General features: G+C 44.2%; 1 protein-coding gene across 5 annotated transcripts in view; it reads left to right on the forward strand.

Annotated features, from left to right (window-relative positions):
* LOC137418024 (uncharacterized) overlaps nucleotides 1-20,586 on the forward strand; it is a 102,405-nt gene that overhangs the window by 41,221 nt on the left and 40,598 nt on the right. For all 5 annotated transcript variants that reach the window (XM_078774798.1, XM_078774757.1, XM_078774658.1 and 2 more), the window contains one exon: nucleotides 8,979-9,442. In XM_078774798.1, the coding sequence (XP_078630924.1) occupies nucleotides 9,049-9,442 (394 nt within the window). In that variant the 5' untranslated portion in view covers nucleotides 8,979-9,048. The remainder of the gene's footprint in view (nucleotides 1-8,978; nucleotides 9,443-20,586) is intronic.

Below are 20,586 nucleotides of genomic sequence, written 5' to 3' on the forward strand. Positions count from 1 at the left end.
TGATTGTCTGATCAACATTATGTATAAATAAGTGGGAGTAATGCTTAAAGCTGCATACAGAAAAACGATCCCTTACACAAAGGGAGGGGTGTTTTTCGCCTCCCTTTGATTATAAAAGGAGCCGTGTCTGTCTGTCTGTCTGTCTGTCGGTCCATTACTTGGCAAACAACAAAAAAAATGACAAGTATGTTGATCACTCCGGTTTGTGTGTGTGTTTGTCTGTCCGCTCACTTATACTTGCCTACAGGTCACAATTTTAAACCGATTTTCACGAAACTTTTACGAAACTATTTTCACAAAATCCTATATATTTTTGGGGTCAAAAGGTCAACATAGGCCAAAGGTCAACCACTTTTTCGACTTTCTAAAATCCTCAATTTTCATCCGATTGACTTGAAATTTGAAGAGGATTTACATATCGGCGAACTGAAACCACCAACTATTTTTGAGGTAATATGGTCAACATAGGCCAAATATCAACAACTTTTTTTTTGAATTTCTAAAATCCTCAATTTTCATCTGATTGACTTGAAATGTCAATAGGATTTACATATCGGCTAACTGAATTCAACCACCAACTATTTTTGAGATCAGCGTAAGCCAAAAGGTCAACATAGGCCAAACGTCAACCACCTTTTTTCGAATTTCTAAAATCCTCAATTTTCATCCGATTGACTTGGAATTTGAATAGGATTTGCATATCAGCTTACTGAAACCACCCACCAACTATTTTTGAGGTCAACATAGGCCAAAAGGTCCAACATAGGCCAAAAGGTCAACATAGGCCAAAGGTCAACCACTTTTTTCAAATTTCTAAAATCCTCAATTTTCATCCGATTGACTTGGAATTTGAATAGGATTTACATATCAGTGAACTGAATTCAACCACAAACTATTTTTAAGGTCAACATAGGCCAAAAGGTCAACAGGCCAAAGGTCAACCACTTTTTTTCAAATTTCTAAAATCCTCAATTTTTATCCGCTTGACTTGAAATCTGAATAGGATTTTCATATCAGCATACTGAAACCAACCACCAACTATTTTTGAGATCAACATCAGCCAAAAGGTCAACATAGGCCGAATTTCTAAAATTGGCAATTTTCATCCAATGAACTTAAACTATGAAGATGATTTGCATATCAGGTCACTGAATTCAACCACTAATTATTTGTGAGGTCAAAAGGATGCTCGACTGAGTGCCATTCTACTTTTCTATTTATGATCTTATCTTATCTTATCTATTCTTATGATCCTATCTTATCTATTCTTATCTCATCTTATGATCTTATCTATTCTACTTACTTATCTACATTCTATTTATCATTCAAGATAAAGAAACAGATCTTCCTGATAATCACTCATTTACTCAATCATAATCACTCAATCCTGAAACAGACAGATAATCTCATTTCCTTTCACAAAGCCCGAAACAAGTGTGTGTCCACCCTCAGGAGAGCCAGGAAACAATATCTCTCCGTTGTCAGGACAGAACTCTCTTATCTGTCTCCCTCTTCCAAATCCTGGTGGCGTCTGGTCAAATCTGTTTCTGGTGTTTGTTCCCCCTCCATCCCCTCCCTCACCTCAAACGGCCACACGGCTGATTCCGCACGTGAAAAAGCTGAATGCCTCAACTCTGTGTTTGCCTCTAAATCTTGTGTCCCAAACCCATCCCTCTCTGTACCCACCGTACCCAGCTGCTCCTGGACTCTGTGTCCTTTCCTCCTGACAAGGTGGAAAAGTTTCTGTCAACCCTCGACTCTGATTCTGCAACTGGACCTGACGGCATCAGCCCACGGGTCCTAAAATCCTGTTCTTCCGCTCTTTCACTCCCTCTCTCTGTTCTCTTCACCCTCTCTTTTGCTCAAGGTCATCTGCCATCTGCTTGGAAATCTGCCAACATCACCGCTTTGCACAAAAAAGGTGCAAAAACAGATCCCAGCAACTACAGACCAATCAGCCTTCTCCCAATTATCAGCAAAGTCATGGAATCCATCATTGCTTCAGATATGAAATCTTTCCTCTTCTCCAATGGCTTGATCTCTGATCATCAATTTGGTTTCAGACCTGGTCACTCTACTCTGGACATGCTGCTTCTGCTTTCTCAACAATGGATGGAGGTCCTCAATGCCAAACAGGAAATTAGAGCTGTCTCCCTTGACATATCACGTGCCTTCGATACGGTCTGGCACCCCGCTCTGCTCACCAAACTCTCCTCTTTTGGTATCCATGGAAATCTCCACGCATGGCTGGCGGACTTCCTCTCTAGTCGTAGTCAACGTGTGGCCCTGAATGGGTTTCTCTCATCTCCTCTTCCTGTTCAGGCTGGAGTTCCCCAAGGCAGTGTTCTGGGCCCTGTGCTTTTCTGGTCTTCATCAATGATCTCTCTGACTCTCTTGAAAATCCTCTCTATCTCTTTGCTGATGACTCTACTCTCTGTCGCTCCATTCTTCATCCCTCAGATCGGCAGTCTGCAGCCTCCTCACTCTCTGCAGACCTGGACAAAATCACAGACTGGGCATACAAGTGGAACATGTCTTTCAATCCTGACAAATCTCACACTCTTATGATGTCTCTCCGAAAAGACCGACTGGACAACCCTCCCATCCACTTTCTGAATAATCCTCTCCACGAAGTTCTGTCACTCAAGCTTTTGGGTCTCACTATCTGCCATGATCTTTCCTGGGAAAACCACATTTCAAATCTGGCCTCCAAAGCCAGTCGCCGACTGGGCATCCTCCGTCGTGCGAAGTCCTTCCTTGGCACACCTGAGCTCCTCACCACATACAAGGCTTTCATCCGCAGCTCAATGGAATACTGCTCTCCCCTCTGGGCTGGTGCACCTGCCTCACACCTAGCTCGTCTTCACGCTGTTGAAACCAAAGCATTCAGAATCATTGGAATCTCCCGCGATGAAGCTAACTCCAAGGGCCTCTCACTCACTCACCGCAGGCAGGTTGGTGGTCTTTCCATCTTCTACCGACTCCTCTCTGGCCTTGCCCCCCCAGCTCTCTCTGGGCTCTGTCCAGCAAATATTCCTACAGGTCGCACAAGATCTGCCTGCAACCCTCTTATGGTTAAACTGCCAAAATCAAGACTCTCTGCTCACCTTCACTCCTTCATTCCTCTTTTCTCCCGCCTCTGGAACAAACTCCCTCACTCTCTTCAATCCCACTCCACCCTCCAGGTCTTTAAAACAGCTGTTCACCACCATCTCTTATCTTCCCCCATCCAAAACATTAATCTTTTCTATCCCCGCTAATTTCACCCCAATTCCACTTTTTTGAAATACCAACTTCTGTCCTGGAAGTCCTTGGTGTCCTTGTGTTTGATACTCTGCCACCCCCCTACCCCCAAGCCCTCTCCCTCCCACACATCTCCCTGCTCTTAAATGTTGTGTGCCCTCAAGTGTTTGTGTGCTTCCCCTTCTCTTGTCTTCCGCTCCCTCTTTTTATATATTTTGTTTGTCTGGTTGATTTGTTTGTGAAGTAAATGTCAGCTCTTTCACGAGCCTCGATTCAGTATACAAAAGATGTTTAGTACTACAGAACTTCCAAATACAACAAAACAAACACGACATAATACCAATAACACTGAAGCTTTTCGTGCTGTACTCCTCAAGGTGATTCACAGCAAAAGATCGGAAAAGGTGAGGGATCGTGCATTTATAAGCATATGTCTATGTAACAGTGGCACCGATTGGTTCATCAGTCATTGCTACTCTGAACACCCATTGGTTGTCTCAGTCACTCACCACTATCTCTGGCTTCGATTGGCTGGAGCGAAGTTGTGAGCGATGACTCATCAGCACCAATACCTTTGAGGGAGGGGGGATGGGGTTCCCTCAAAACCGAGGACTTCACATTTGCAGACATACCTTGGATAGCGGTCGGGGAAACACCTTTAATCTTTCCGTGTTGAAAGAGAATGAGAGATTGTACAAAAAATCCTTTTGATGATACAATGTAGGATCCGTGTAATGGATGAAGGTTGCTTCTAACATACTAGAACGTACTCCTACCTCAGCTCAACACCTTGAGCATACCTGCATTGTACTGATCTGCACTATCGGGGTTGGCATCTAAGTGTCATGCAATGGCAGAAGAAGAAGAAGAAGAAGAAATGGTCGACGGTCCTCGAACGTTCTTGCATGCTTGTACCGGTTGAGTCTTCACCCCAAAATGCTTTCTTCGAATCGCCAGGGGGACATCCTGTTTGATACGATTCCAGAGATAGTTTGATCGCAACCATTCCTCCTTTCCGCCAACCTTTCCACAAGGTGATGCACCACCATTTTCTGTCATCCCCCATCCCTACCTGCAATGTTTTCTACCCCCCATTAACGCCACCTTGCCCCCATTCATCCCACCGAACCCAAGCTGCAGGTTATTGTTTCCTCCCCCTCCCTCTCTCCTCTATCCTGTTCATTTTCCCTTGTTTGTCCAGCAGTGTCCCACTCATCAGGACATCGCCTTTTGTCCACCATATCCTTTCTCTTCCTTGAGCCTCGATCTTGTATAATATTGTGAACTTGTGGTGTCTGTCCGTGCGTTCGTCTGTCTCCGGTTTATGGTGGCCAATTACCGCACTGCGTTTGAAAAGCTCAACATTCACTTCAAAATGATGGGATAACAGGCATCAATCATGTTGATGCCAAATTAATTTTGGTAACCAGGATATTTTGCCCTCTTTTTCAACAAGTTGAACCTCGGCAGCCAGATGTTGCACCACCATTTTGTGGTGGGCGGCGGATGATGTTACACACATGTTACATACGTGATGCTGCTACACACGGGATGATGTAACATACTGGATGCTGTTACACATGGGATGATGTTACACATGGGATGATGTTACATGTGGGATGATGTTACATATGGGATGCTGTTACACATGGGATACTGTTACACACGGGATGCTGTTACACAGGGGATGCTGTTACACACATGATAATGTTACACATAGGATACTGTTTTACACGTGATGATACACACATGATAATGGTACACATGGAATGCTGTTACACATAGGATGCTGTTACACACCTGGTGTTGTTACACATGGGATGCTGTTACAAACATGATGTTACATATGGGATGCTGTTATACATGGGATGCTGTTACACACATGATGATGTTACATATGGGATGCTGTTACACACATGATGCTACACACGTGATTATGTCACACACATGATGTTACATCCATGATGATGTTACACAGGTGATGCTGTTACACACGTGATGCTGTGACACACGGGATGATGTTATATATGGGATGCTGTTACACATGGAATGGTTACACACATGATAATGTTAAAAACAACAACATGCATTTTAAAGGCCATTTTCCCTGCTAGAGCGAGGATTAGCCTTGCGGTCCCCATGACAATCTTCTCCATTTTGCCCTATTTTCTGCATCTCCCCTTGTTAACCCCCTTGCCTGCATTTCTTCTCACACCATCTTTAGCCAAGTCTTTCGCGGTCTTCCCCGTCCTCTACTTCCTTCTACATTCATTTCCATCACTTCTCAACCAGTCACTTTCATCCTTCCTCAACACATGACCAAACCATCTCAACCTGTTCATCCTGACAGCATCAATCACAGGCTCTATTCCCATCATCTTTCGGAAATCATCATTTGTCTTCCTCTCTCTCAACGATACTCCACACAACCACAGAACCATTCGCATTTCCACCCTTTCCAACCTTCGTTGCTGCTCTACGTTCATTACCCATGTCTCGCTCCCATAAATCATAACACTTCTCACACATGCAGCATGCACCTTTCCCTTCAGCTTCAACGACACTCCCCTCCTCATCAGCACGCCACTCAGTTCCCGAAACTTCTTCCATGCACATCTCACTCTAGGAACCGTTGCCGAGTCTGATCCACCTTCTCCATTCAGCATGTCTCCGAGGTAGCAAAATGTTTTCACACCTTCCAGCTTCACGCCGTCTCCAAGATCCAACTCAACATTTCCTCCATCTGCAGCTCCCTCTGTGCACACCTTACATTTGAATGTAGCTGCCACACTGGTTAATGACCCTCTCAGACCACTACCTTTTTGATGAACCCACTCAGCGCACATTGTTCATTGAATGGAGTTCACTCCGACACCCTTCCGACACACAGCACAGGGCCACTTCCCAGTTCTTACCACCTCACCACATGCTTTATGACTTGCCATCACCTTCATCTTTCCGATATTCACCTTCAGACCTTTTGTCTCCATACATTCCTTCCACTTGTTCATCTTTTCCTTCAGTCCATCCATACTTTCCGCAATCAACACCAGATCATCTGCATACAACAACTCCCACGGTAAACCCTCCTTTACGTTCTGAGCCAGCACATCCATCACAGCTACAAATAGTAGTGGACTTAGTACCGACCCCTGATGCACTCCCACCTTCACCTCAAACTCACCACTGTTCCCGTCCTTCGTCCTTACAGCTGTGCGCGCTCTTTTGTACATTGCCATCACTACTCTGATCAACCATTCCTCCACTCCTAACTTCCTCAATGCCCATGTCAATACTTTGCGTGGAACCCTATCGAATGCTTTCTCCAGATCAACAAACCCAAGAAACAACTTCTTCCTCTTCTCCATGTACTTCTCCTGCAACTGCCTCACAATGAAAAGTGCGTCTGTCGTTCCTCTTCCTGGCATAAATCCAAACTGCATTTCTTCGATCTTCACTTTCTTCCTCATCCTCCTCTCCAACACCCTTTCCAATACCTTCATTCCATACTCCAATAACTTTATCGCTCGGTACAAGCCACTCTCCAGAGGGTCACCTTTCCCCTTATATAGAGGGACGAGGGTACTCAGTTCCCAATCCACTGGAATGCGGCCTTCTTTCACCACCAGATTACAGATCTCTGTCATTCTCTTCACACCCCAACTTCCTGCTGCCTTCAACACATCTCCCACAACTCCCGTCGGCCCTCCCGCTTTTCTACTCTTCATTGCTTTTATCGCTTCCTGGTACACATGGAATTCAACAATTCATGTTTTTTTTTTTGTTTTTTTTAAAATTGCTTTTATCGCTTCCTCAACTTCCTTCTCAGTTATCTTCTCTGCCGGTCCTAAAACTGGGTTACTCTCTATGTTGCCATCCCATTCGTTCTCTGTATTCAACAGCATTTCCATATATCTTTTCCATCTTCCTTTAATTCCATCTGGGTCCACAACGATTTGTCCCACTTCATCCTTCAAGCAACTCACCCCCATCACATCACACCTCTCTTTCGCTATCTGCTTTGCAATCCTGAATACCGTTCTCTGACCCTCTTCTGAATCCAAGCGTTCTCCGAACATTTTCCTACATGCCTCCTGTGCCTTTGCTACCTCTTTCTTTGCGGCCTTCTTGGCTGCCTTATAACTTTCATACTCTGCTGTTTCTGCTCCCGTACCCTTCGCCTTCTGCCACACCTTGAACGTCTTCCTCTTCTCGTCAATCCTCTTTCCAACTTCATCATCCCACCACCATGTTTCCGAGTGCCTCGGTGGTCCTTTTGTCCATCCACATACCTCACCAACGGCTCCCAACAGACTAGCTTTCATTGACATCCAACCACTTTCAAGCTCAACCACATCATCCTCGACCCTACTCAGCCTCTCTTTTAATGCCTCCCTTACTGTCACATCTTTCAACCTCCACACCTTCATTGTCGGTTGGTACTTCACCCGCCGAGCTCTCCTCGCACCTTTCACCCTTATGTCGCAGACAACCAAGTGGTGCTGTGAAACAGCCTCCTTCCCCGGGATCACCTTTGTGTCCCGGAGGTGCCCCCTATCTCACCTACGCACCATCAGGTAGTCAACGGTTGTCGTCGACCCACCTGACGTGTATGTAACAAGCTTATTATCCTCTTTCTGGAACTGAGTATTACAAATCAACAAATCATCTCCATCAGCAAACTCCAAAATCCTTTCACCTTCTCCATTTCTCACACCATATCCATAACCCCCATGAACTCCCTCAAAACCGTCCATACTCCTTCGCACATGTCCATTTAGGTCTCCTACCACAACAACTTCCTCATCTTTCACGTTTTCCATCAGCTTCTCTATCGCACACCAGAACTTGTCCTCTTCATCATGATACACATGATAATGTTACACACATGATAATGTTACACATATGATGATGTTACACACATGATGTTACACACGTTACACATGGAATGCTGTTACACGTAGGATACTGTTACATGCAGGATGCTGTTACACACATGATTTTACATATGGAATGCTGTTACACATGGGATGCTGTTACACACATGAAGATGTTACATATGGGATGCTGTTACACACATGAAGATGATACATATGTGATGCTGTTACACATGGAATGATATTACACACATGATAATGTTACACACATGATAATGTTACACATGTGATGATGTTACACACATGATGTTACACACATTACACATGGAATGCTGTTACACATAGGATGCTGTTACATATAGGATGCTGTTACACACATGATTTTACATATGGGATGCTGTTACACATGGGATGCTGTTACACACATGAAGATGTTACACATGGAATGCTGTTGCACATTATTTTACATATGGGATGCTGTTACACATGGGATGCTGTTACACACATGAAGATGTTACATATGGGATGCTGTTACACACATGAAGATGTTACATATGGGATGCTGTTACACACATGAAGATGTTACATATGGGATGCTGTTACATACATGTTACACACGTGATGGATGTTACACATGGGATTATGTTACACACATGATGATGTTACCTATGGGATGCTGTTACACATGGGATGCTGTTACACATGGGATGCTGTTACACATGGGATGCTGTTACACACGAGATGATGTTACACATGGGATGCTGCTGCACATGTGGTGCTGTTACACACATGATGTTACACACGTGATGCTGTTACACATGTTAAACACCGAGTAATTCTTATTCTGCTCTTCCCTAGCTCCTCATCCCAATGGGAAGATGAAGGGGAGGAAGATCAGCGATGTGCTGTTGAAGAGCACGAGGAACAAATGTGGAGTTGTGGGTTTGCTGAGAAAGAACAAGAGGCGCTTTGGACGGGAGAAGAGGACTTCGACTTAACCGTGTTGACTGCTCTGGAGGAGCAGTCATGCCTGGGCATTCCAAAACCCGGAGTTTCACATGGGACTTGGAATCGAGCTCACAACTGGGATAATGCCGCAGACTCAGAAACGGATTTGGATTCTGACCCAGGGAGCTTAAAGGATTTTGTAGTTTCAGATGAGAGTGAAAATGAAGATGAAGAATCTGATGAAGATATTTGTGAGGAAGACACTTGTAATGAAGATGATGATGATGATGATGATGATGATGAGGAAGGAAGATATGAACAGACAGGAGTATCAGTAAAACCTTTTCCGTCACTCCAAAGGGATTTGAAATCAGGTAAGAAAAGCAAAGAGGTGAGCAGTTTACATTACATATTAATTTAGCCATACCTGGCAGGAGTACCTGGCGTTGCCATTTCAAGCAAATCAGTTTTTTTGTGGGTGCCTAAAACACTTCCCGAAACCCACTTATGAATGGGGTCAGGGATAATTTAATATTACCTTTCACATAGCTGCAAAGGCTTAGGCACTATAGAGTAATTAAAAATAATAATCATACTAAAATACGCAATTTGGTGTCTGCCTGTCTCTCTGTCTGTCTGATGATTTTTTGACCACGATACATCCCATCGTTACTTATTCAATCTCAACCAAATTTGGCAGGATGACTAAGGGTTACACAATGAAGGTTGTAGACGGTAGACTGTAGAACATTCTTAGTGAACCACCCCCAAGGGGGCTTGCCCCCCACCCCAAGGGGGTTTTCTCCCCGGAGCGGGGTTTTCCCCGCCATAGCCGTGCAACATGCAACCCCAATCAATGGGGTTGCATGTTGAGGTGTATATCCATGTTAAGTTAGCTTTATCATGGCGTTTTTCCAAGGCCGCTTTGGATAACAAAACTAACGATAATAGTGTCGAGCTATGCTCGCACGATAAAGCCGGACAAAATGGACGACACCAGGAACGAAGTTTCACTGAGCTATTTATTCTAGCTCAACTCGAAAGAACTCAAAAGCACTGAATAGCCCGTTAACACGGGCGGCAATGTATATCAAAAGTTCACCACACAAAAGCCATGCCTCTCAGGCGGGGCGTGGTATGCAAATAAGTCAGCCACGCCTCTCAACGGGGCGTGGTATGCAAATCGAGAGTCCGCCCCGGCAAGGCAAGTCCGGACACGTCCGGGCGAGTCCGGGCAAGTAACCGCCCGCCGGTTACGTCATCGGCCGGTACAAGGTGATTGCGTCATGCTTCCGGTAACCGCTACATGCACCCCCCCAGAATTAACTTGCACCGGGAGAGTCAGTTTGAGAGGGGTCTTGATGACCCGGCCGAAACGACCCCTGGCGATTCGTGTGGGGGTGGTAGGTGGCGTGGCGGTGGATGGTCGGGCGGGGGGCTTGGTTGACGGGGGACGGCCCCGTCGTGGAGGAAGGGCCAACCGTGGAGGTTGGTCGAGGTCCAAATGGGCCGGCTTGAGGCGGTCCACGGAGATGCGGTCCGGTTTGCCGTCGATGTCAATGATGAACGACTTGTCGTCCCTCTTCAGGACCCGGAAAGGTCCATCGTACGGCGGCCGGAGCGGTCCCCGGTGTGCGTCGTTCCGGATAAAAACTTACTCCACAGTGCGAAGTGCTGGGGGGACGTGGGGTTGGGGGCAGCCATGGTGGGACGTGGGCACGGGGGCAAATCTCCTGGCGGCCTCCTGGAGGTCCGAGCGTTGGCGAGCCACGGACCAGGGCCCGGTGGCGTCAGGGATGAACTCGCCCGGCACGCGCAGTGGCTGGCCATAGACCAGCTCGGTGGTGGAAGCCTGGAGGTCCTCTTTAGGGGCCGTTCGGAGGCCCAATAGGACCCACGGGAGCCTGTCGGCCCAACCTTCGTCCTGGAGGCTGCCCCTTTGAGCGGCCTTCATCGAGTGGTGGAACCGCTCGCACAAGCCGTTGGCTTGGGGTGGTAGGCCGTGGTGCGGTGTAGCTTGACCCCCAAGGCCTGGGCGACCGCGCCCCAAAGCTCGGAGGTGAATTGCGGGCCTCTGTCGGAGGAGATGTCCGAGGGGGCGCCGAAACGGGCAATCCAGGTGCCAATGAAGGCCTGCGCCATGTCGGCGGATGTTGTTGATGCCTGGGGGACGGCCTCCGGCCACCTCGTGGTCCTGTCCACCATCGTGAGGAGGTGGGTGAAGCCCCGCGAGGAAGGTAAAATGTACCTTCTTCTATCTCGTTTTCAATGTGTGTGAGGAGTTCTACGAAAGCTCTTGCTTTGAACTTCTTCACATTCGCAGGTTCATCCTTGGAAGTTTCTCTTTGTCTCACTAGAGACCGATGACGATTCCGAAGACCAATGAGGCAAGCCAGATGATACTTTGCTTCCAGGGCAATAAGGTCACCGGCTCCTTCAATCCTGTCCATTAACTCTGTCTCTTGCAGATCGCTGGCCATAAACCTGACGTTATCATCTGCGCCTAGAGTTCTAAATTCATGCAGGAGTCCATCTTGCTTCGTGCAAAATATGCAGATGGTCTTGTCGAGCGATTGGTGCGGCCGCCGGCGCCTGCCTTCAGTAGTGCCACTTTCAGGGGTAACATCTCTCTCCCTCTTTCCTGCTCTTTCCAGTCTGTTTGCATTGAACTGTGAATGACAGGATTTGTGCCACTGTGCACGATTCCTGATGAGGTCATCCACAGTGATATCACTGCCGAAATGCAGCGGCACTGGCAACGAGTTCAGTTCTCTGAAGTGAGCCACATTTTCTAGGAATGATGCATAGGCCGCCGGTGCTGATGTGTCTGCTCCACGTGCATTCAAGGGGCAGCGCAGGGATTCAGGTGTAGTTTGTTGGCAAATTATGCACTGTGTCCATTCCATCTTCATGAAGTCTAGCCCTCGAAACCTGCAACAGGGCAATCGGAGATCTCGGAGATCTCGCGAGATCTTGGAGACGGCGGCAGGGATTTTCGAAGCTCCACACGGTCTCCACGTTTTTCGAAGTTAAGTCTGTTCACAATTGTATTTTGTCGAAACTGTATTTATCTTTCGGTGTGTGAAGTTATTGTGTGCAACTTTGGTTGTTTCTCGGTGTTTATCTTTCATAAATTGATCGTCTGTTTGCCGTGTCGTGTCTTGAGGCCTTGTACAGTGTGCACTGTACAACCTTGAGGCTTTGTTTTTCTCTCAGCGGTCCGTCTTTTGTGATCCAATAACTTTCGTTCTCTGTATTCCCAGTCTTTTCACCCATAGCCTACTTCCTTGTGTAAATCTCAACTCAAAAAAAAAAAAAAAAAAAAAAAAAAATTCCCCTTCTCTGTTATCATTCGTTTATTCATTCTTATTCGTTCGTTCGTTCTTTGACCACGTGTTTCTCCCCCATTTCCCCAGATAGTTTTCACTCATTAACCTTCAATGTTTACACTTTCCCCTCAAGTTATGTATTCCGTCATATTTTATAACACCTTTTTCTTCTTCTTCTTTAAAAGGCTGCTTTCGACTTGCTCACCAAATCAATTCATCCCAAAAAAAATATCCATCTCCTATAGTGCCTTTTTTCTACATTCCCTAAACTCTCCTGCACTCCATCCTCCATCCAGCGTCCTTAAACGTATTTTTAACTCGAAGGTCACAAGCAACTCATTTTGCAATAAATGTTCGTTTCCCATAAATCGTACACTTTCAAAAATCCAATCTCACCCCTCCCCTCCAAATCTTCCCCATAACCCCTCCCCTCCAAATCTTCCCCATCACCCCTCCCCTCCAAATCTTCCCCATCACCCATCCCTTTCAAATCTCCCCCCTTGCCCCCTCCCTCCTAAACGACCCCCTCACCCCTCCCCGCCAAGACGCCCCCTCGCCCCTCCCCTCCTAGACTCCTGCCTCACCCCTCCCCTCCAAATCTCCCCCATATCCCATCCCTTTCAAATCCCTCCCCTTGCCCCTTCCCTCCCAAACTTCCCCCTCACCCCTCCCCTTCAAATCTCCCCACCCTCATTGCTTCTCAATTTCCCCCCTCTCACTCCCCCTCCTCAAAGCGTCCTCCCCGCTTCTTCCCCCTTCAAACTCTCACCTCCATCTCCCCCAACCTTCTGCCTCGCTCTTCCCCCTCCTCAAATAACACCTCATTGTGGCTCACCCAATCACCATCAAACCTTTTGTCCGCCCCATCCTTCCCTTTCTCCGAGCTATTCTGAAATCTCTGACACACCTTCAACAGCTCTCCCTACCTCTTCCACCTCTTCCACATCTTACCCTACCCCTCCTCCCCCCTGTTCTGTATCTGATGCTCCCCCTTCCTCTTCATTAACGGTATGGACCTCAAACATCCGGGGCCTTCGTTCAAACTTAACTGATCTCTCCATACAGGTTGCTTCTGTCAAACCAGACGTGATCTGCTTAACAGAAACTTTCCTCCTTTACATTGTCTCTGATTCCATAGTATCTCTCCCGGGCTACTCCCTCCTCCGGTATGATAGACCTGAGCCTCGTCCTGGAGGCGGGGTTGCTATCTTTATCAAAAACTCTCTTCCTCACTCGCCCTGCACTGCACTCTCTCCACCTCACCCCCAGGAATACCTCTGGCTACGGCTTCCCCTTCGCTCCCACCTCTTGTTCATATGTGTGTTGTACCGTCCACCAAACAGTGATGACTCCATCTACATCTCGCTGTCTGATGATATGGACCAACTTCTATCTACTCATCCCAACTCTCTCTTCCTCATATGTGGTGATTTCAACTGTCATCATGCCAGTTGGCTGGGTGTGGGTACCTCTCTCACCAGCCATGGCTCCTCAGCAAAGGACTTCTGCGACTCACTGGGACTGACACAATCTGTCAATTTCCCGACCCGGATCTCAGTCAACGGAACATCTTCTCTTCTGGACTTGGTTATGACTAACTTCCCTGAAAATGTCTGCTGCTCTTCTTCTGCTCCGATCGGATCATCTGATCATGTCCTTGTTAAAGTGGACATCTCTCTGACCATCCTCAGGGAGCCTGCTCAGCGTCGACGAGTCTGGCATTTCACTCAGGCTAACTGGCACGGTCTTCAAGCAGCCATCAATCATCTGGACTGGTCTCCCATCTCTACCACCTCTGACATCAACTCATCCTGGGAATTCTTCCAAAGTAAATTGCTCTCTCTCATGCACAGATTTATCCCATCTCGTCTTCAGTTGTCATACCCTTCCTCCCGTCCATGGTACACGGAATCTTGTGGTGAGGCTGTTGCCCAGAAACAACTTGCCTTCGTCTCCTGGAAAGCAAATCCAACGGAAGGAAATCTCATTTCCTTTCACAAAGCCCGAAACAAGTGTGTGTCCACCCTCAGGAGAGCCAGGAAACAATATCTCTCCGTTCTCAAGACCGAACTCTCTTATCTGTCTCCCTCTTCCAAATCCTGGTGGCGTCTGGTCAAATCCGTTTCTGGTGTTTGTTCCCCCTCCATCCCCTCCCTTACCTCAAACGGCTACACAGCTGACTCCGCACGTGAAAAAGCTGAATGCCTCAACTCTGTGTTTGCCTCTAAATCTTGTGTCCCAAACCCATCCCTCTCTGTACCCACCATACCCAGTCGTACCCTGCTGCTCCTGGACTCCGTGTCCTTTCCTCCTGACAAGGTGGAAAAGTTTCTGTCAACCCTCGACTCTGATTCTGCAACTGGACCCGACGGCATCAGCCCACGGGTCCTAAAATCCTGCTCTGCTGCTCTATCTCACCCTCTCTCTGTTCTCTTCACCCTCTCTTTTGCTCAAGGTCAACTGCCATCTGCTTGGAAATCAGCCAACATCACCGCTTTGCACAAAAAAGGTGCAAAAACAGATCCTAGCAACTACAGACCAATCAGCCTTCTCCCAATTATCAGCAAAGTCATGGAATCCATCATTGCTTCGGATATGAAATCTTTCCTCTTCTCCAATGGCTTGATCTCTGATCATCAATTTGGTTTCAGACCAGGTCACTCTACTCTGGACATGCTGCTTCTGCTGTCTCAACAATGGATGGAGGTCCTCAATGCCAAACAGGAAATTAGAGCTGTCTCCCTCGACATATCACGTGCCTTCGACACGGTCTGGCACCCCGCTCTGCTCACCAAACTCTCCTCCTTTGGTATCCATGGAAATCTCCACGCATGGCTGGCGGACTTCCTCTCTAGTCGTCGTCAACGTGTGGCCCTGAATGGGTTTCTCTCATCTCCTCTTCCTGTTCAGGCTGGAGTTCCCCAAGGCAGTGTTCTGGGCCCCGTGCTTTTTCTGGTCTTCATCAATGATCTCTCTGACTCTCTCGAAAATCCTCTCTATCTTTTGCTGATGACTCCACTCTCTGCCGCTCCATTCCTCTTCCCTCAGATCGGCAGTCTGCTGCCTCCTCACTCTCTGAAGACCTGGACAAAATCACAGACTGGTCAAACAAGTGGAACATGTCTTTCAATCCTGACAAATCTCACACTCTTACTATGTCTCTCCGAAAAGATCGACTGGACAACCCTCCCATCTACTTTCTCAACAATCCTCTCCAAGAAGTTCTGTCGCTCAAGATTTTGGGTCTCACTATCTGCCATGATCTTTCTTGGGAAAACCACATTTCCAAGCTGGCCTCCAAAGCCAGTCGCCGACTGGGCATCCTCCGTCGTGCGAAGTCCTTCCTCGGCACACCTGAGCTCCTCACCACATACAAGGCTTTCATCCGCAGCTCAATGGAATACTGTTCTCCCCTATGGGCCGGTGCTCCTGCCTCACACCTAGCTCGGCTTCACGCTGTTGAAACCAAAGCTTTCAGAATTATTGGAATCTCCCGCGATGAAGCTATCTCTGAGGGCCTTTCACTCACTCACCGCAGGCAGGTAGGTGGTCTTTCTGTCTTCTACCGACTCCTCTCCGGCCTTGCACCCCCAGCTCTCTCTGTGCTCTGTCCCCCAAATATTCCTACAGGTCGCACAAGATCTGCCAGCAACCCTCTGATGGTTAAACTGCCGAAATCTCGGCTCTCTGCTCACCTTCACTCTTTCATTCCTCTTTTCTCCCGCCTCTGGAACAAACTCCCTCACTCCCTTCAATCCCACTCCTCCCTCCAGGTCTTTAAAACAGCTGTTCACCACCATCTCTTATCTTCCCCCATCCAAAACCTTGATCTTTTGTACCCCCGCTAATTCACCCCAGATCCACCTTGTTTGAAATTCCAACTTCTTTCCTGGAAGTCCTGGCAGTGTCCATATGTTTTATACCTCTCCCACCGCCCCCTTCCCACGCCCCCCCCCCCCCAAAGCCCTCGCCCTCTCTCAGATCTCTCGATGTCTCCATGTCTCTCGGTCCCTGCTCTCAAATGTTGTGTTTGTGTCCTTCCCCCTCTCTCCCCATCTTGTCTACCGCTCCCTATGTTATATGTTTTTTGTGTCGGTTTGTCTTTCTGTGTGATTAATGTTCGCTCTTTCACAAGCCTCGACCTTGTATACAAAAAAAAAAAAAAAAAAAAAAAAAAAAAAAAAAAAAAACACACAAGGAAACACAATACAAGGAAAATTACAACATATAGCAACATATAGCAGATATAATTTCAACATATAGCAGATTTAATATAATATGCATGTAATTAAATAAAAATATATAAATGTCTATTGTGCATGCATCTTGCTGTTCGGATCGTTTGGCGCCAGTAGTGTAATAATGTTGCTTCTGGGACACCTCCGTTTAACATGGGAAATCCCTATCTAATGTCATTTACCCCCTTGTCTTTTTCAAAAATCATAAACACCTCTATTTCTCCCACCCTCATCTTTATGAACCTTTTGTCTGTAGTACCTATCCTTAATGTTGTTCATTAGACCACTCAAACACTACAAATATTTGTTTTCTCTTATAGACCTATCATCCTTCTTCTACATATCATCTGGCAGATTAATCTTTGACCCATTCACTTCCATATTAATTCTTTCCCTCCCTCATTGACCCTAAACACCTCTATTTCTCTCACCCTGTTCTTTACGAACCTTCTAACCTTTTGACATGTTATCCTTATTCATTAGACCACTTAAACACCTGTGATCCTTCTGACCTTATGGACCTTTTAACCTTTTACTCTTAATATCATCTGGTGAATATAACCCACTCAAACAACGACCCTACAAATATTTGTTTATGTGTGGGAAATAATTTAATTCTCCTACAACTCTCCTCACCGTCTAATACATTAACAAAAAATATGTTTGAGTTTGGTTCTTTCTCAAGATATTTTAACTGAGCTAAGATAAAATGGTAAACCTCCCTCAATGTTCTTGTTTGAGCGCCTCCAGTGCCACATACCATTTTTAAATTAAAGTATATATTTTCCTGACAACCATCAAAGTTTTCCGTCCACTCAAAAATATTTCCATCTTTTTTACCCAATTCACCGGTATTTAAATTAATTCTCTTATTTGTTTTGTGAACTTTTTTACCAGTTGCCTTTTCAATTATACCTATTTGATATTTTTCACATTCATTATGTTTTCCATTTATATACCAAGGTTGATTACACCTCCACTCTTTAGTCTGGTTGATACTTGGTTCTATCATTTATATAATAGTAAAAAAGGCGGCGGTAGCCCGTTAAAATCCCCAACCCCCCCCTTTTTAACTTATCACTTATATATATCTTATCACTTATATATATCTTATCACTTATGTATATCTTATCACTTTTATATATCTTATCACTTATATATATCTTATCACTTATATACTTATATAACCATAAGGGAGACTATCAATTCCATTTTCTAAAATAAACCTCTTATCATCAAAAGCCCCCAATGCTTTCTTATTTATCTCTTCTGAATATAATTGATGTTTATAACTTCTTATTCCATTAATCTTTCTAAACTCTTCTTTCTTTGTTGTTAAACAGTTATAATAATCCTTAAAGTTTATTGTTTCTTTAATAACATTTTTCTTTACACCTTTTAACTTCTTATCAGTCTTTTCAACGTTATTCACAATGTATTTATAAGCATAAGCCTTTGACCTCAATCCCACAAATTCACTCATAACATTTCCTCCTAATTCATCCTTGAACTTTCCAATCACCTTTTTATTTTTAGAAGAGAACAACTCACTCTCTGGACTGTAATTACTCGTGTCATAGATATTAATGTCTCTTTTCATGTCTGAATAAACATCGTTGGTATTAATTTTCAAAATAAAACTATCTGTATCCATATAAAGTAGATTAACATCATTTTGATATTTCTTCCTCAAGTTATTATAAAAGTAATCATACATTAATGACTTTGATAAATCAAGAATTGTTGTTCCAATATAAATAGGTTTGTTCATTTCAATACTCTCTTTAATCAAATGGATCGCACAAAAGTTCTCAGTAAAGACCTCAGCTCGAGTAAAACTCGGTCTATTAATTAATTTTGATGCTTGTTCCCAAGATGTTGATAGTCTGATATTTTGTCTTTTCCTCACATTCTCCATAGTCTTACCAAAGACCGCATTATTCATCAATTTATAAAAGTCTTTCTCAAAATCTGTTTTTGACTCTGTTCTTCTTTGTGTATTAAAATCAATGTACCCCTTTAACCAATGACTTTGATTGAACTTTAGAACCCTATGGATCTTCTCTACTCTTAGACCTTTTGATAAATATTGTCGCAAATTTCTTTGGTGTAGAACATAATTTTTCTTGTTATATAATGTAGTAAGTAATTTTTCTGTTGATTCACCTATATCAAACGATCGTTGATAATCACTCAACCATTCTTTCTTTGGACTTTCTTTCTCACAAGCAAATGGGAGATCTTTGTGTAGGTTATGGAGTTCCTCTGGATATTTTAAATCAATTTCAAAATAATAACCAACTTTTTCTTCATCCAATTCTTTTTGTGTAGAGATACATACATCTTGTAAAACGTTTTTGTAGTCTTTTTCCTTTACCCATCTAAGTTTTCCATAAGGAAGAGCCTGAGACATTGCCCAGCCATACAGGTTGTTCGCGTCATAGTACATCAAGTAAGAACTCTCTTTCGTTGGATCATAATTTGGAAGATATTTGTTATTTGCTTTTGCGTATCTACTCGAGCAGACTTGTGAAATTCCACCTCTTTTTGCCTTTTCAATCATAAAAAGCATATCAACATCGGTTATCAAATCCAAATCTTGTTTTGTCATTTTCAACATCGCACTCCAGGCCAATCCAGGTGCTGTGTAGTAGTGAGCAGGATCCAATCCATATCCAGTGCGACAAACAGATCTAAAGGCTTCAAATACATCGGCCAATAAAAGCACATCAGTTTTGAGATACAAATCGTGATACTCGCCAAGATTCTTGATGTTATATTTTTCCCAAACATTTTGTGCGTGTACATAATCTTTATCAGATATATGACTATTATTTAATTTGTTATAGAAATTTTCTTTTGAAGGAAGTTGTGTTTCATTGAATCTCTCAAATGAGTCCATATAGTCATAGGGGTAAATTCCCTTTTGTGTTAGAAAATCTTTATCTAAAAAATACTCTGAAAGACATGGAAACTCTTTTAGATTTTGAACCAAGTTAACCAATGGACTTGCCATGAATTTAAATGTATCAAGAAATCTGATATGAGTAATAGGAGATGTGTGAATTGTTTTTGTGAATGAAATGTATTTCTGATCCGTGTTTGGAATTGCTGAGATACTTCCAGAAGTCTTTGAGAGTTCCTTGATAAATAGATGTGTATCATAATGAGCGTTGTTATGAAGAAAGACAGGAATGAAAGAGGGGAGTTGATAATTAATATTACAACTTTGATGAGCCGGACCTCTATATTTACCAGTGAGATGACAATGGTCTCTAACCTTTAGACCTTTACCAATTTTCTCCTCACAAATATGACAGACATTGTTTTTTATAAATTCCCTTTTTTCTTTACTTGTTAAGGACATTGGTTTATTGGTTTCTCTCATTATCTTGGTTAATCGAACACAGTCTTTTTCTAGTCGTTTCACAAACTCCTCTGGGGTATTTGAGCCTCTATACATCTCTAACTTGTTATATTTATCACCAACGGATGATTTGATATAATAACAAAAACCACAAGGAGTATGTTTTTGATATTTATTTGTGTATGATTCTTTTGGATCTTGAGAAGCAGTATCAATTTTTTCTAAAATACTTTCAAAATCAGCATATATAACAAATGGATGTTTGATCTTTTTATTTTCATCTTTGAATGTGATCTTTGAGCCTTCTTTAGGCATATTGATTACCGTTGATTTATGTTCGCCACAATAATTTGAATGTTTATCTAATCTTTCTTGTGAATTGAAGAAGTTAAGACAACGCAAACAAATATATATTTTATTTGTTCTCTTACAGACTTGTGGTTTTATTAATTTAGCAATATCTTTGATGTATGTATAATGTGAATTTTCGTCTGAATTAAAATATAGAAGATTAATATGAGTTTGTTTACAATTGTCAGAAAGCTTTAAAACCTGAATGTTGTTTGTTTCTGTTAAACCATAAA

This window comes from Myxine glutinosa, chromosome 1 (genome assembly GCF_964187855.1).
Source record: "Myxine glutinosa chromosome 1, kmMyxGlut1.1, whole genome shotgun sequence".
Lineage (NCBI taxonomy): Eukaryota > Metazoa > Chordata > Myxini > Myxiniformes > Myxinidae > Myxine > Myxine glutinosa.